This window comes from Ovis canadensis, chromosome 8 (assembly GCF_042477335.2).
Source record: "Ovis canadensis isolate MfBH-ARS-UI-01 breed Bighorn chromosome 8, ARS-UI_OviCan_v2, whole genome shotgun sequence".
Taxonomy (NCBI): Eukaryota; Metazoa; Chordata; class Mammalia; order Artiodactyla; family Bovidae; genus Ovis; species Ovis canadensis.
The window spans coordinates 17,596,625-17,614,952 of record NC_091252.1 but is presented as its reverse complement, the minus strand read 5'-3'; the positions used below and the strand labels follow the sequence as shown (position 1 = coordinate 17,614,952).

The window sequence follows — 18,328 nt, the reverse complement described above, 5'->3', positions numbered from 1 at the left end:
TCCTCTTTGCTTTCTCCCTTAAGGGTGGTGTTATCTGCATATTTGAGGTTATTGATATTTTCCTGGCAATCTTGATTCCAACTTGGGCAGCCTAGCATTTCGCATGATGTACTCTGCATATAAGTTAAATAAGCAGGGTGACAATATACACCTTTGACGTACTCCTTCCCCAATTTGAAACCAGTCTGTTGTTCCATGTCCAGTTCTAACTTTTGCTTCTTGACCTGCATACAGACTTCTCAGGAGGCAGGTAAGGTGGTCTGGTATTCCCATTTCTTGAAGAATTGTCCACAGTTTATTGTGATCCACAGTCAAAGGCTTTGGTGTAGTCAATAAAACAGAAGTAGATGTTTTTCTAGAACTCTCTTGCTTTTTCTATGATCCAGTGGATGTTCACAATGTGATCTCTGGTTCCTCTGCCTTTTGTAAATCCCACTTGAACATCTGAAAGTTCTCAGTTAATGTACTGTTGAGGCCTTGCTTGGAGAATTTTGAGCGTTACTAGCGTGTGAGATGAGGGCAGTTGTATCGCAGTTTGAGCATTCTTTGCCATTGCCTTTCTTTGGGATTGGAATGAAAACTGACCTTTTCCAGTCGTGTGGCCACTGCCGAGTTTTCCAAATTTGCTGGCATATTGAGTGCAGCACTTTAACAGCATCATCTTTTAGGATCTGAAATAGCTCAGCTGGAGTTCCATCACCTCCACTAGTTTGTTCATAGTGATGCTTCCTAAGGCCCACTTGACTTTGCCCTCCAGGATGTCTAGCTCTAGGTGAGTGATCACACCATCGTGATTATCCAGGTCGTGAAGATCTTTTTCATACAGTTCTGTGTTTTCTTGCCACCTCTTCTTAATATCTTCTGCTTCTGTTAGGTCCACACCATTTCTTTCCTTTATTGTGCCCATCTTTGCATGAAATGTTCCCTTGGCATCTCTAATTTTCTTGAGGAGAGCTCTAGTCTTTCCCATTCTGTTGTTTTCCTCTATTTCTTTGCATTGATCACTGAGGAAGGTGGTCTTATCTCTCCTTGCTATTCTTTGGAACTCTGCATTCAGATCTTTCCTTTTCTCCTTTGCCTTTTGCTTCTCTTCTTTTCTCAGCTATTTGTAAGCCCCCCTCAGACAACCATTTTGCCTTTTTGCATTTCTTTTCTTGCAGATAGTCTTAATCCCTGCCTCCTGTACAGTGTCATGAACCTCTGTCCATAGGTCTTCACGGACTCTGTCTGTCAGATCTAATCCCTTGAATCTGTTTGTCACTTTCACTGTATAATCGTAAGGGATTTTGATTTAGGTCATACCTGAGTGGCCTAGTGGTTTTTCCTAGTTTCTTCAATGTAAGTCTGAATTTTGCAGTAAGGAGTTCATGATCTGAACCACAGTCAGCTTCTGGTCTTGTTTTTGCTGACTATATAGAGCTTCCCCATCTTCAGCTGCAAAGAATATGATCGATCTTTCTCTGTAATTTTCTTTGTTACATAGATTATCTCATAGCAGAGTTCTTTTGCTCTTCGCATCCATCCCATGGGAAAAGCCCTCTAGTTTGTGGATGGAGGTGGGACACCCCGGCAGCTCCTTTTCTCGTGACCGGAAGTAGAGCCAAGCTTTAGGATTTAGGGGCTTTGTATTAGTCTTTTTCTGTAATATGGAAAAATAAAGGTCTAAGTAGATCAGTACCCCATGTTTTAAGGGGCCTTTTGACATAGAAAGATACGGGTGCAGAAGAATGGCATCGTGACATTAGAGCAGAGTGCCCAGCCACTAGTGAGGCCACGGCGGCACAGTGCCCTCACCAAAAGCCACCCCTCCGCCTCTTAAACTACCCTCCCTATAAGAGGACTACCGTCCCTCCCGTCTTTAAGTATTTTCGTTTATTTTTAGTTCTGGAATGTGTTTTGATTTGAGTGACAGAACCATAATTTCTGTGGATAGATAGATGGTAGGCTTCCCCTGTAAACTATAAAGTAAAATCAGTTCCTCTGGGTCTTCTATTCTTGTTCTCATACTTGTGTGTTTTTTCTTCTTCTTCTTCTCGAGTCAGTATCCCATCCTTGCAGTTGTTTAGCCACTAAGTCTTGCCCGGCTCCTTGTAACCCCATGGACTGTAGCCCACCAGGCTTCTCTCTCCATGGGATTTTCCAGGTGAGAATACTGGAGTGGGTTGCTGTTTCCTTCTCCAGAGGATCTTCCTGACCCAGGGGTCGAACCCAAGTCTCCTATATTGCGAGGGGATTCTTACCGGCTGAGTCACCTGGGAAGCCCCATCCCACTCTTCTAGCAACTCTTTTTTTATGGAAACCATAGTTACTAAATTACTTCCCAGCTTCGGAAGCTATGTGATTAGATATTTTTGTACCTGTGTCTCACATGTTCTGTCTTATTTTCTGTTGACAGTAATAAAAGAACAGGCTAATTTATTTTTATGTAAAGTATTTTGAAAGATAATTAACTTATCCAGAGCTGCTTCACATATATATATAAAACGGACAGTTTAAATAGAGAGACGTTGTAATGAGCAATCAAATTACATTCCTTTAGGCTAGCTTTTAGGAACTGGCTAAAATTTTTTAACTATTGAGAAATATATTATTTTCCTCAAAACACAGCATAAAAATAATATGTATTACCAAGAATAAATTAGACATTAGATTCACAACCTTCAAAATGCCATTTAGCTTTTAGAAATATAAAAATTGACTTCAGTGTTTTTTTGTAATGTAAATTTTTGTCTACCTCATATTTTATTGTTATGCATCTCAGAAATATTTGTGGCAAAACTCTGCTATAAATTTGATTCAAGATTACATATTTGAATTTAAAGACAGCTGATTCAATTTAAATGAATAATGTGTTACATTGGAGATATATATATTTACACATACATAGGTAGGATTTATAGCTTTAGAGAAAAGCACTTAAGTTGATTATATTCATGGGAAAAGAATAAATTCATGTTCTCAGGAAAGAAAAATGTCTTGAATATGGTGGTTGCCATTTAAATAGATTATCAAACTGTAATGACCTGTAACTTAATCCTCAACTTAATTCGGTTATTACCATACTCTTGTCTTCAGCATCCAGATATCTTGCAGGGGATGGCGTCCATTCTCCAGACCTTTTCAGTTTACTAAGGTTTTCCTGCTTTTAGCATAGGAGGGAGCAGCTTCCAAACTGTGCTGATTTATTTCACATATTTAGTATAGGGTCAAGTTTCTCCTTTAAGTATTTTCTGTCTATGAAACCTTTGATTAACTTTTCATCCCAAGCCTATTCTGTATTTTCAATGAACCTTGTTTCGTCTCTTTGTTGTCAAGGTTCTCTGTCAAATAAACATATAAGGTGTACCTTATATAATGCAACTTCTCTTCCAAAAGCTACTCCCAGGAATTACTTCTTGTTTCTTTAGTTTAAATGTCATATATTTTTAAAATGTATATCTTTTTAATTGGAGGATAATTGCTTTACTGTATTGTGTTGGTTTCTGCCTTACATCAACATAAGTCAGCCATCGGTATTCATGTCCCCTCCTTCTTGAACCTCCCTCCCACTCTGTCCCACCCCTCTAGGCTGTCACACAGCACTGGCCTGAGCTCGCTGCATCATACAGAAAATTCCCACTGGCTATTTTACATATGGTAACATACATGTTTCCATTCTACTCTCGCAGTTTGTCCCACTGTGTCCCCAAATCTGTTCTCTATGTCTGCATCTCCATTCAGTTCAGCGCAGTTCAGTCGTGTCCGACTCTTTGCGACCCCATGAATCGCAGCACGCCAGGCCTCCCTGTCCATCACCATCTCCCGGAGTTCACTCAGACTCACGTCCATCGAGTAGGTGATGCCATCCAGCCATCTCATCCTCTGTTGTCCCCTTCTCCTCCTGCCCCCAGTCCCTCCCAACATCAGAGTCTTTTCCATTGCTGCCCTGCAAATAAGTTCACCAGTACCATCTTTCTAAATTCCATATATATGTGTTAATATACAATATTTGTTTTTCTTTTTCTGACTTACTTCGCTTTGTATAATAGGGTCTAGGTTCATCCACGTCATTAGAGCTGTATGTCATGTGTTTTTGTTGGACCTCTAAGGATCTGTGTTTGGTCACGGAGGGAAGCTAAGTTGAAATGTGCCGCTTCCTAATAATTCCATTTGATAAAACGTTTATCATGTAACGAATTTTGTGTCCCCTCTGTAGATAAACGCGTCGAGAACTGGCCTCTGATGCAGTCTCCACTGCCTACACTTTGCATCAGCACCCTGTACCTCCTCTTCGTGTGGCTGGGTCCAAAATGGATGAAGGACCGAGAACCTTTCCAGATGCGTTTAGTGCTCATTCTCTATAATTTCGGGATGGTTTTGCTTAACCTTTTTATCTTCAGAGAGGTAGGTTTACTAAAGTTCACTTTATACTCCCTCAGGTCTGTTGCAAATTGAAAAATAAGAATGTGTAAAACTACGATTGGAATGCTGTGCCCTGAGATAGCTGTTAGCTCCTCTAAGAGTGAATTTATGTTACTGACATAAGCATGGACAACAAAAATCTGAAACATACATAAAGTATAAGACTTGTTTAAACTGAAATTTGGAAGCAGACAAACTGGATTCTGAAATAACCCTTACTGATTTTTCTGACATTGCTGCTAAGTCGCTTCAGGCGTGTCCGACTCTGTGCAGTCCCATAGACGGCAGCTCACTAGGCTCCTCTGTCCCTGGGATTCTCCAGGCAAGAACACTGGAGTGGGTTGCCATCTCCTTCTCCAGTGCATGAAAGTGAAAAGTGAGAGTGAAGTCACTCAGTCATGTCCGACTCTTAGCGACCCCAAGGACTGCAGCCTACCAGGCTCCTCCGTCCATGGGATTTTCCAGGCAAGAGTACTGGAGTGGGTTGCCATTGCCTTTTCTGACATTGGAAGTTCCTTAACTTTTTTGAGGCTCATTTCCCCCATCTGTAAAATGAGCATAATATCTAGCTTCTAAGGTATCAGAAGTAAGTGAGATAATTTTTGCATAGTGTTTAGAACATATTAAGACCTCAGTAAATAGTTGTGGCTATTTCTATTTGTCATTCAGCAGTTTCAGGTTTGGTAACTGATGAAAATATGCAGATGTGAAATACCGATTTCAAATTTAAATCCTACCACATAATATAAGTGTGTTAATTTTAGGTTGGAACTAAAATGCGTTAACTGTTATACAACTATTGCTGCTGATCAGTGTATACTTTTCTGGACACCAAGAAGTTCTCTATGGCATTTTAAGAGGAAATCCTAAAAATTAGACTGACCCAACCACTTTTTAAGTTGTAAGACTGAAAGGAATTTGTTTTCCAAGAGACTCCTCCTCAGTGTTCATCCTGAACCCAGCAAACTGAACTGGTGATGCTAAGAAAATGAACCGTATGCTCCTTTTAAAAAATCTCTTCAACTGACAGCGTAGCCTACAGAAACTCAACATCATAAAAAGCTTTAATTTATTTGGCTACTTTCCCTAATTTGTTAGATGCAGTCCACTCTGGTTCAAAACTAGAAACCCGTGCAAGTCTTGCAGCGTGGTTAATCACAGTTTCTCTTAATATTATAAGATAGATAGAGTGTCTCAGTCCAAATTTTACACATCATTTTAAATTTAGATTTCAACTTAAGAATAAATTGACGAATGATAAATTTTAGGAATTCCAACATATTAAATGTTTAGTGCATTTGAAATTTATTTTTAAGACAGTATTGCTCTTAAAAATATTTTGAAAGTTTGCACATTGTATATAGTGCTTTTAAATGCTATATCTTCTAAAACTTTACTCCAAATGTTATTTTCTGTTTCCAGTTATTCATGGGATCATATAATGCAGGATATAGCTATATTTGCCAGACTGTGGATTATTCTGATAATGTTCATGAAGTCAGGGTAAGTACATTAAAAATACTGCTAATCAGTAGAAGTTGGTTTAATTTTGTAGTCTCTAGTCTGTAAAAAAGCATGCTTTAATGTAGTGGTAAAACTACAGTGGGATTGTTTTGAGTCAATAAAACTACTTTTTAAAAAATATACATAATTTAAAATCCATTTCCTTCGCCCATTATCTTTCCTCATTTGGTGATTTGAGAGTGAATATGTGCTGGGCTACTGAAATGCAGTACTCAAAAAAAAATAATAATACTAATAGTTCCATGTTTAGTATAAAGATTATATTTTAGATTTTTGGTTTTGGGGGTCAAGAATAGAAACTCTTGAAGTTGAATTCATTTGTTAAGCAAGTATGAGGAAGACAAATATAAATGATTTAATGTTTAGTAAATTAGGCATAGCACAGCTTGTATAGGTATAAACCCAGTTTTTATTTATATTTGAGAAAAATAGAGTAGTAATACAGTGTTATCATATTGTACTTTGTAGTCACCTACATCAGTAAAATTGCCATTTTACTTAAGTGAAGAAACAATAAATTATCTTACTTTGTTAAGTATTTATTGAACACCTCTTGTATACTGTGCTCATATTAAACATATGTGTCCATAACATATGTTAACTATGTGTGTGTTTTATGTTAGATATAATATATGTAGTAATAATGTAATGTGTAGTAGCTGGCCCTAAAGAAAAATAGCTCTTTAGCATTGGGGTTCAACAATATAAACACCAGTATTCATCAAGACCCAAGACTAAATTGCTTTAATGTATTTATGATTTTATGTCTCTGTCTTCATTTCCCCATTGGAAGACTTAACACGCTGATGAAAAATCACCCCTTTTGGTTGTCACGTTGGTTTTATTTTATTCATTCAACAAATGTGTATTGAACATCAGCTATACACAGATAGTGCGATGGTACTGGGGACCCAAGTGGGAAGGCAGACGGGGTCCAGCCTTTGTGGAGCTGACCTTCCAGCAGAGGTGGGAGAGGCAGGCATGCAAACAGAAGGTTAGCCAGGAACTCAGACCTGAGATTGCCTGAGGGGAGCCCCTTTGTTGAAGTTTGTTGCTAGAGAACCTTCTGGTTGGAGCACGACTGGTCTTGCTGGCATCTGGAGAGAGAAAAGGAAACGTGTTGGCCTTGCTTTCTCTGAGGAGTGAGCTTAGATAAACCCTTCGGGCCAAACAGCATGTCAGCATTTGGGGGATAAAGTTTTTAAGATACCACTCTGGCCATTGTGTGCCTGCCCTCCTGGCATGCGTAAATTGATCAGTTCTTTTGAAATGTAGCTGCTGTGAGACCTGGAATCTAGGAGGAGAAAGGACAAGAGTGGCAGCAGATTGTATTTGAACATTTCTTCCCTCTCGGCTGTTCTGAGATGTGGCAGAATAAGTGTTTTACTCAGAGCCTCATCTTTGTATCCGTTGTTATGTAGCTAAGAAGGATCTTTTCACTTTGATGAAGCTCTTCAGTTCCCTGGTGGCTCAGATGCAAGAGAATCTGCCTGCAATGCAGCAGACTTGGGTTTGATTGCTGGGTCGGAAGATCCCCTGGAGAAGGCAGTGGCTACCCATTCCAGTGTTCTAGCCCTGAGAATTCCATGGACAGAGGAGCCTGGCGGGCTACAGTCCATGGGGTCGCAAAGAGTCAGACACCACTGAGCGATTAGCACTTTCACAAACTAGAGAGGATTGTTAATTACTGTTTATGAATCATTGCTGATTTAGAGTGCCAAATAAGAGGGAAAATAAGACATGACCTCTTCCCTTCATACTCTGTTGCTAAGTCATGTCCAAGTCCACAGACTATATCTCACCAGGCTCCTCTGTCCATGGAATTCTCCACGCAAGAATACTGGAGTGGGTTGCTGTTTCTTGCTCCAGGGTATCTTCCCGACCCAGGGATCAAACCTACGTCTCCTTCATTGGCAGGTGGACTCTTTACTGCTGAGCCACTTGCGAAGCCCCTTACTGCACCAAAATGTTACACTTTAAAATACTAACATAATACTGACTATTAAATATAGTGTTGCTGTCAGTAGTTCCCTATTTCTAGTTTGTTTTCGCACAACTTTTATCATTTTCAACAATGTTATTATGCAAACACACTCAGTAAATAATTCTCAGTTTGTAAATACAAGACATTATTTTTCTCTTTGGCTGTTCTCTTTTTTCCTTGCCTACACTTTAAAATCGTAATTTTGTTTTTCAAAAGCGAACAGCCAAACCTAAACAAACACAAACCCATGGCATCCAACAGGTGCTCTTAGCGAATGAAGAAAGACCCTGTCAGCTCTGAGCAGCCTAAGCCTTCCTGTGAATGCATCTGCCGCACTGCTGGCACACAGGTTCACCATCAGATTTCAGTTTGTGCCGTGGCCTTGGCTGTTGGTATATGGGGCAGATGCCATAGAAAATGCTTGACATAAGAAAGGTGAATCTAGATTCCTATTGCAGTGGGAGTCTTGTGAAGTGCTTTAAAATGCATATACCCAGGTCACCTCTCACTGGATCCTTGGATCCTTAATCTCAGCGTGTAATGTAATCTTTCTGCACCATCTGGTGTCTTAATTAGAGCCCAGGAAAAGAAAAGACTTACTCATGTAAGCAGGATTATATTTATGACCTAGGAAATATTTGTTGCGTGTTTGTGTTTATTGCAGTTTGTCGTTTTAAAAATTTCACTGCCTAATAAAAAATAATGTGGTTAAGTATTTTGTTGCACATGTTGAAGTGAGAAAGAGAGACCAGTTGCCACTCAGTCATACTTGCAAGAATCTCTGAGGCTGGAATATAGGCTAGGCATGAGCAACTGAAATACCTTTATAGAGTAAATATCTCAGCTTCTCTACCACATTGAAAATCATAGCAGTTGAAAGCGTTCACAGCATTGCAATCAGCAGGTTGGTACCCATGACATCCAGCTATGAAACAGACTGAAAATTTTCTCTGAACTGTTGGCATAGTGTAGATATAGATTTGGACTCTTTTATTTCCCATTTCCCATCATTTTCCCCATGAAAAGATGCCTAGGTTTCACACCCACTTAAACAAAAATGATTCTATGCCTCATACATTTTGTGCAGTAAAAATTGCTTAAGACTTAACTTTAGTAGACAGCCATGTGATAGTATCATTCTGGTGTTTATAAAATGCTCTCCCTTTCTTTCTGCAGATAGCTGCTGCTCTGTGGTGGTACTTTATATCTAAAGGAATTGAGTATTTGGACACGGTGTTTTTTATCCTGAGGAAGAAAAACAACCAAGTCTCTTTCCTTCACGTGTATCATCACTGTACCATGTTTACGTTGTGGTGGATTGGAATTAAGTGGGTTGCAGGGGGACAGGGTGAGCATCTTCAGGACTGTGTCCCCGTGCACTGAATTATATAAATGTGTTGGGTGGAAAGTGGTGAGAATTTGGCTTGGTACAACGGCAGCCCACTCCAGTTTTCTTGCCTGGAGGATTCCATGGACAGAAGAGCCTGGCGGTCTACAGTCCATGAGATCGCAAAGAGGAGGCTCATGACCGAGAAACTAACACACACACATAAATATAACTTACTTCCAGGCTTAATTATTCCTGTGTTAATGTCACTTTAAAGAAATTTGAAGGAAGTAGAGCTTTAGCTGTTTATCTGTGACTACTTTCACACCTAAAGATTTACCCCAGAGATTAGCATAAATGAATCCCAAGTGTAGCAAACAGTATTTTGAGAGGGAGCAATTCTAGTGGTTCTGATCCAGAGGATACCAAGATAGAACTTCTCCATCTGAAGGCTCCTCCTCTTCTCTAAGCCCAGAGCCCACTCTTGCTCTCAAACAAGCCCCAGTAAACCTACTGCTTCTTACTCAAAGGAAATTGTATGTAGCCTTCTCAGTATTGAAGAGAATCTGAACTCACAGTTTGGCCAAGATCTACCTCCAGCTTTTCAGATGCCTGTACATTGGAGATAATTCACACCACTGAGCTGGAAACAGACCATTCCTCTGATGGGAACCCAGGGTACAAGTCATACTGCAGTTCATCTTGCTACTTTACGTTTAAACTATTTAGAAATCTAAGAAGTGAGTACTGTTTTGTTGTAGCTATGTGTATCAGCACGTGTAAAGACAATAATGAAGGATTTACAAATCTGCTTTAAACCATTATCTGTACCCTGGCTCTTATCCCCCAAGAGCAACAGAATGAAAAATAATATTGGCAGTGTTAGGACCTGCTTAAGTACATTAGGGCCTAAACTTGAGCCACTTGGGAAGTCCTTTGCCTTTGAAGAACACCCATTTTTATTTATATGGTAAAAGCCGGAGTCTTAAACTTTAAAAATATTTGGCATGATCTGAAGAGAAGGCTTGTCCATTAGAACTATTTTACAACTTTTATTTCTCATCTATACTCAGTATTAAATGTTGGAAAATAATGTAGATTGATTTATTTTACGTTCAAATGGTTTATCACCTAAATAAAGATTTCTGTGTCTTGTAATTACCTCTTTTTCTAAAGCATTTTTTGGAGCCCAGATGAATTCCTTCATCCATGTGATTATGTACTCATACTATGGGTTAGCTGCCTTCGGCCCGTGGATTCAGAAATATCTCTGGTGGAAGCGATACCTGACCATGCTGCAGCTGGTGAGTTCTCAACTAACGACTGAGAATGTCCGGCTCTCGTTCACTGTGGAGGGCTGAGTTACTTTCACCCACTCTGTGTTACCAGACTGGCTTTGTCTGTGCGATAGGCATTGAGGCTGTCTGGCTCTCAACCACCTGTTCATAGGCTGAGTGTTCACAGACTCTTGCTTTCTAAATGTCCCTGAAAGACCAGATGCAGGTCCTGTCTGTCTAATAGGAATGTCCTTTAAACATCTCTGTGAAATGGGTGAGTAAAGATCTAGGCATGTCACAAAATGCATACTCGTTTATGATGAGTATTCAGTTCAGTTCAGTTTCAGTCGCTCAGTCGTGTCCGACTCTTTGCGACCCCATGAATCGCAGCACGCCAGGCCTCCCTGTCCATCACCATCTCCCGGAGTTCACTCAGACTCACGTCCATTGAGTCGGTGATTAGTGTTAGGTAGTTAGACTAGGAAACAGAAGTCCAAAATGGTGGTGGCTAAAAGACAAGGAAGGGAAAACCCTGCAAAAACAGAATAAAGGAAGGCCTGCTGCCACCGAGTCGCCTCAGTCGTGCCCGACCCTGTGACCCCACAGGCGGCAGCCCAGCAGGCTCCCCGTCCCCGGGATTCTCCAGGCAAGAGCACTGGAGTGGGGTGCCATCTCCTCCAATGCATGAAAGGGAAAAGTGAAAGTGAAGTCGCTCAGTCGTGTCCGACTCTCAGCGACCCCATGGACGGCAGCCCACCAGGCTCCCCCGCCCCTGGGATTCTCCAGGCAAGAGCACTGGAGCGGGTTGCCATCTCCTTCTCCAGTACCTGAAAGTGAAAAGGGAAAGTGAAGTCACTCAGCCGTGTCCGACTCTCAGCGACCCCATGGACTGCAGCCCACCAGGCTCCTCCATCCATGGGATTTTCCAGGCAAGAGTACTGGAGTGGGGTGCCATTGCCTTCTCCAAAGGAAGGTCTGAGGACCTCGTAGAACAAACAGCACTCTTGGCTAGCCCAGTTTGCATAGGGCAGGCCCAGGGGGACAGAAAAACATACAAAAAGAGGAGCCAAAGGGCTCTCCCCGCCCCGCCCCGCCCCACCCCTGTCGCTGGGGCGTTCTTCTCTTCGCGTCTTTGGGTCCACGTGCTCTCATGCCTCGAGGATGGATTTTCCTGCCATTATCTAAATAAAATAGAGCTGTAACATGGAGCTGTAACACTGATTTGTCTAAGAGCTATAACACGGTCCGTTTGAGCCCTGAGAGCTAGAACACGGTCTGTCCAAGACCCGAGAGCTGTGACATGCCAAGTGCTTTAATGTCCGTCACTCCAAATCTTTGTTGCAGACGAGACAGAACCGAGGAGCATATACTCACCTGACAATTAGAAAAATAACTTCTTTCTTAGTTTTTTTCCACTTAAAATGTTATTATTACCTCTCTTCATTCTTCTCTTAAATAAACTTTGTTTTTTTACTCCCATTTTTCCGTCCTTGCGAACAGATCCTATACATTTAGAATAGGAAGGTTGTAGAGAAGTCACAGAGCCAGCGAAGGGGTCGGGTAAAGGATGGGACCAAGGGGAACTTCCCTGGATGCCCAGTGGTTAGGGCTCCATGCTTCTCCTGCAGAGGGGGTGAGTTTGATCCCTGGTCAGGGAACTAAGATCCCATATGCAGCACTGTGTGGCCAAAAAATAAATAAGTTAAAGGACCAAGGATCAAAGAACTCTTAATTTCCTAACACACAATCCTTAGAGAGCAGAGCTTGGTATACTCAAATGTTCATCTTCAGAGGAGACAGTTCGCAGCACCAACCCCTAGTAGGACTTCTGGAAGCATCTGGGTGACTCAGTGCAACCTTCAGAGCTAAAGCACCAGCCCAGTAATCAAACCGGAAATCCAAAACCAACCTGGTAGCTATTCTTCAAGCCTTGGAATTTATTATAATTTGCTTTAATCATAGCATGTGCGCAATTTTATCAGTGGAATCACATTTGGAAATACCATTCGTCTCTGTTTTAAGTTGCCAAACAACAGGCTACCCAAACGGGAAGCACAGCTTTTGGGGAGTGCTGGGTGTGCAGGATTCATCTGTAAGTAAAATGCTACAGGAAGCTTCCTCCAGTTTTTGTGTAACCTGTTTACACAGTTTGTGTGATTTGTTCCTCTCAGTTATTAGTAAATGGGCCCAGGAAAATGAGAAGAAGACAGAAATCATGTGAACTCTTGTTATCTACATTGCGGGAAGACTGCACCTGATTCTCCTCGAGCGATGCCCCGCTCAGTCACCCCCCAGACACACCCTTTTCCAGCGATGCAGGTTCCAAGAATCATTGTGAAATCAAAAGTCCCTAAAACTTGGATTTTGCCATGGGAAACTTTTAAAGTTTTTTAGTGTGATACAAATTTGGAGCCACACATGGGGTAAACTTTAAAAATAATATTTAATGTAATAATACTGATAATGCTATCCTTAAAGGAGAAGCTGCAATTGCCCATTTTAAATAGGGTGTTAATTTTGTGAAGGGTAGTGTATTTCCAAGGCAGAAGTTCTCACAGCAGTAAATCTTGTATGTTAACCCTGTAAAAAATTAAGTGTTGTTTAACCCCATGAAATTCATGAATTCTTATACTGAGAACCATCCTCTCCTTTTATACTTATTGTCAAATATCTACTAAGTTTTACCAAGAATCTTAGTTTTTAAAGGATTGTGTTAATTCAATTTTTAAATTTTTAATTAATTTTAAAATGCATATTTACCTGTCTCCTATAAGCAACAGATAATGAACCATTTTGATAAACTCATTTTTAAAAGTATATGTACCAGCTTGCTAACAACTTTGTGGAAAGAAATCAATATATTTGGGAGGAAAACAAAAACTGAAGAGCCTTCACTAATTCCCTCTCATTAGACAATGTTATTCAGCATTATCCAAAAAATAATCCTCAGGGTCCAGATACCAGGTCAGTCAGTCAGTCAGTTCAGTCACTCAGTCGTGTCTGACTCTTTGCGACCCCATGAATTGCAGCACGCCAGGCCTCCCTGTCCATCACCATCTCCCAGAGTTCACTCAGATTCACGTCCGTCGAGTCCGTGATGCCATCCAGCCATCTCATCCTCTCGTCCCCTTCTCCTCATGCTCCCAATCCCTCCCAGCATCAGAGTCTTTTCCAATGAGTCAACTCTTCGCATGAGGTGGCCAAAGTACTGGAGCTTCAGCTTTAGCATCGTTCCTTCCAAAGAAATCCCAGGATTGATCTCCTTCAGAATAAACTGGTTGGATCTCCTTGCAGTCCAAGGGACTCTCAAGAGTCTTCTCCAACACCACACTTCAGAAGCATCAATTCTTCGGCACTCAGCCTTCTTCACAGTCCAACTCTCACATCCATACATGACCACAGGAAAAACCATAGCCTTGACTAGATGGTCATTAGTCGGCAAAGTAATGTCTCTGGTTTTGAATATGCTATCTAGGTTGGTCATAACTTTTCTTCCAAGGAGTAAGCGTCTTTTAATTTCATGGCTGCAAGTCACCATCTGCAGTGATTTTGGAGCCCCCAAAAATAAAGTCTGACACTGTTTCTACTGTTTCCCCATCTATTTCCCATGAAGTGATAGGACCAGAGGCCATGATCTTCATTTTCTGAATGTTGAGCTTTAAGCCAACTTTTTTCGCTCTCCTCTTTCACTTTCATCAAGAGGCTTTTGAGTTCTTCCTCACTTTCTGCCATAAGGGTGGTGTCATCTGCATATCTGAGGTTATTGATATTTCTCCTGGCAATCTTGATTCCAGCTTGTGCTTCTTCCAGTCCAGCGTTTCTCATGATGTACTCTGCATATAAGTTAAATAAGCAGGGTGACAATATACAGCCTTGACGTACTCCTTTTCCTATTTGGAACCAGTCTGTTGTTCCATGTCCACTTCTAACTGTTGCCATGTCCACTTTTAACTGTTGCTTCCTGACCTGCATACAGATTTCTCAAGAGGCAGGTTAGGTGGTCTGGTATTAATCATGGGGATCAGTGCGTAGCTTTGCCCTCAGGTGGTACTCGAGGGAAGAGATGGACAGTCCAGAAGTCAGCAGATGCAAAAGACATAATTCCTATGAAACAGAAAACCAGCACAAGCCAGACCCCTTTGGTTAAAGGGATGGAGGGCCCCATTGGGTGGGGGTACTTGGGTCTTAGCAGGAAGCCCCCGTTGAGGACGTGGTTTTGAGAAGCGGCCCGCGTGAGAAGGAGCCAGGAAGGGGCCAGGGCCTGTGAGCTGCTTGCTGCCCACAGTGAGCGCCTGTGCTGTTGTGTTTTCCAGGTGCAGTTCCACGTGACCATCGGGCACACAGCGCTGTCCCTTTACACCGATTGCCCCTTCCCCAAATGGATGCACTGGGCTCTCATTGCCTACGCGATCAGCTTCATATTCCTCTTCCTTAACTTCTATGTGCGGACGTACAAAGAGCCTAAGAAAGCAAAACCTGGAAAAACAGCGGCCAATGGTATTTCAGCAAATGGTGTGAACAAATCCGAAAACCACCTAGTGGTAGAAAATGGCAAGAAGCAGAAAAATGGAAAAGCGAAAGGAGAGTAAAACGAACTGGGCCTTACCTGGTGTTGACAGTGAGGAAGTTCCCACTTCGTTTAAGATTTCAGGGAAAACAGAAGCAAATGAGGGTTTGAGGGTGGGGAGCAAAAAGGCAAATGTGCTCTATGTATTATTAGTAACCTTTAGATTGAGTAAAGTGTTAAATACAACACCCAGATGTTTTATTTATGAAGTTTTTATTTTAAACATTTTTTCTATTAGCCTTGATGTTGTCAGACCAAAGCAATCATCACGTGACTTTGGAGGCCCTTCCCCTGCGCCCCTCCCCTGCATTCACGTCCAGCAGTGCATGAGATTTTTCATTTCTCTTCATCCTTCAGTTTGATGATCACAGAAACACGGTCTTTATGCATTTTTTTTTTAAGCTAATTTGCAACTTATATACTGATGAAAATCAGTTCCCTTATCTTTTCTGGTCCCAAACTGGAAATGCAGATATTTTAAAACGTGCACATTTGAATTCATTTGCTGACTGGAATGATCAAATCTCTCCACCTATAGTCCGAAGATACCCTTTTGGTTGGAATTAAATTTTAAAAATCTGATGATCTTTGTAGACGCTTAGAGGCTTTATGATGATGGTGTTGGTGAAAATAGATTTACAGTGAAATCCTGTCCAGTGGCTCAAAGTTCACTGTGACCTGCAGCACAAATCACTGTGGGAAACAATTTTGTGATGAAAAGGCAGCCTTTCAATACTCCTGTTACTACTAGGTATATATTATGAAAATTAAGATTACTGTCTGATTGGAACATGAAACAACTCATGTGTCTACTAGTAACATCATAAAATAGTTACATTTATGTGCTGTTAGAAGAGAGTATGTTGATTTTATCAGGCTTTCCTTGTTTTGATTTGTGGCTGTTACTGATTTTTCATATGTGGAAATATACCTACCTCTTCTGTTGGAAAGAACATTTAAAATTAAATAAATTTTAATTAAAAAATCAAGGAGTCCTCTAATGTAAATTTTAATACTAACTTTCAAATTCACTAACTTTTTTTTTTTTTTTACAAATACCGTACAGCAAGCTTTTTTGTGAAATTATCCTTCTCTTTCAATGTGTTTAATTTTGGAGTGATATTTTTCTGTGACAGAGTTGCAAGATCTTATTTGTAACTAGATATGAAGTATAGACCCGTTTTGGTGCAATATTCTTGACTCCTTGGTGCTAAAGATCATTAAATTCAATGCTTGATTGTTACACGGTGTTAATTGCTAAGACATAAAGTGAGTAAAAGTGAGAGTAGTCAGAACCAGAAAATTAAATTTGCTCTTTACCAATGAAGTATTTCATGTAATGTAAAAACACAACTGGAAATTCACTAGGAAAGAACTTGTGCTGTGTCTTATTACATAGGTTAAATTGGTAGAGGGTATTGCACAGGGATCTTGTGACCAAAATTTAAAAGGCATGAGTATTTCTACGTATCTTTAACATATCAGAACTGCATGTGCAGGATGTAATGCTGTTTGTGCAGACTATTTCAGAATACTTTGTAAACTATGAAATATTTATTGTGCATTCAAATTACACACTCCGCCCCCCCCCAACCTCCGCTTCAAGGCATGCAGACATGAGAACTACAGAAAATTTGCAGCACGTATAGTTTGATCTAGGAGGATTCAATACCTTTGTCTTTACCGCTCAGTTTGTAATGACTAGAGATTTGTAAATCTTTGTGAACATTCTGTACTGGTTCCCTAGAGCTATTCATTCCCTGCTCCCTGATTTCAGCACAATAAATATACTACTGCTGTGGGAAAAATGATTTTTTTGGCTACTCAGTTTATTATAATATAAATCTGCTAGATATTTATTTATTTAATCCAGTTGTTAATATTCTAATTATTCCCTGCTGCCAATTTCTAACGTAGAAAAGAAACGAAACTAGAACTTGGGTGTCAATAATTTCTGGCAAAAAGCTTATTTTTTTATGGTAGCATGTTTTTACTTTAAAACTTAGGTGTTTCTTTGAAAGAATTTTTGGATTCTGACATATTTTGTTGTGAATTCTTACATTTGTCGTTTCAAATGTAAGCTTTTTTTTTTTTTGAAGAAACTTTTAATTTGATATTGGAGTGTAGTTGACTAACAATGTATTGATTTCAGGTGTATAGTGAAGAGATTCAGTTACGCATATCCATGTATCTATTATTTACCAAATTCTTTTCCCATTTAAGTTGTTATATAATATTGAGCAGAGTTCCCTGTGCTATGCAGTAGTAGGTCCTTGTTGGTTATCCATTTTAAATATAGCAGTGTTTACATGGTAACACTATTTAATGGTGTGCTGTTTTTTGTTCTAAAAATAAAGTTAGCAAGTTCTCCTGTTCTGATATTTAAATCCTCCAGTCCTTACTATACTTTAAGTTTTTTTTTTTAACCAAAGATGATTTTAAGATGTAATAAATACAGCCTTTTATGATTGCTTTCATAATTTCTCTGTCACCCCACTAAATATACATGCCTCATATGTAAAAATCAGTGAGGAGGATTGCATCCTCTTTCTGGTAAAAGTTTGTCATTAACTTAAGAAAAGTTTTCTAACAGAAAATAGGGAATTTCTGAAATATCTGCATTGACTAGGAATAGCTGAGACGTGTTAGCAGTGCGTTTTCCCATTGAACTGATAACTGTGGCTCTCTTCCTTCTCTTCTCTGTGTTCCTCCTGGCTCTGTTTTGCTGGTGGATGCTGACTAGTCCCAGTTTTAGCATTATTAATTTAGTTATTCTCTTTTTCACTCTTTCCACACATACTCTGAGGCATTCAAAAATATTTTCCTGTAGATAATTATATTCACATTTTAGAACATGAAATCTAGCAATGCTTTTTTATTTGTCAGGAATATTTTAATTTGAAAGCTTGCTTCATATAGGTTAGTTGCTCAGCCATGTCCGAATTTTTGCGACCCCATGGACTGTAGCCCACCAGGCTCCTCTTGTCCATGGAATTCTCCAGGCAAAAATACAGGAGTGGGCTGCCATTCTCTCCTCCAGTTCTTCCTGACCCAGGGATTGAACCAGGGTCTCCCACGTTACAGATATTTACATTACATTACATTCTTTCCCATCTGAGTCACCAGAGAAGGGCTTCATAGAGGGATACCCTGTAAATGAGAAAGAGAACCTAGAGATGGAGGTGATTTTGCTGTCATATCTGTTAGTAATGTAATTGAAGCCTTGGGTATTGACTGTTGGGGCAGAG

General features: G+C 40.3%; 1 protein-coding gene across 2 annotated transcripts in view; it reads left to right on the top strand.

The window, feature by feature from the left end:
* The window catches only part of ELOVL4 (ELOVL fatty acid elongase 4), a 41,466-nt gene extending 24,070 nt beyond the window's left edge, over nt 1–17,396 (top strand). For both annotated transcript variants that reach the window (XM_069598952.1, XM_069598950.1), the window contains 5 exons: nt 4,196–4,383; nt 5,824–5,904; nt 9,086–9,257; nt 10,413–10,540; nt 14,827–17,396. In XM_069598952.1, the coding sequence (XP_069455053.1) occupies nt 4,196–4,383; nt 5,824–5,904; nt 9,086–9,257; nt 10,413–10,540; nt 14,827–15,102 (845 nt within the window). In that variant the 3' untranslated portion in view covers nt 15,103–17,396. The remainder of the gene's footprint in view (nt 1–4,195; nt 4,384–5,823; nt 5,905–9,085; nt 9,258–10,412; nt 10,541–14,826) is intronic.
* The last annotated feature ends 932 nt before the right edge of the window (nt 17,397–18,328 follow it).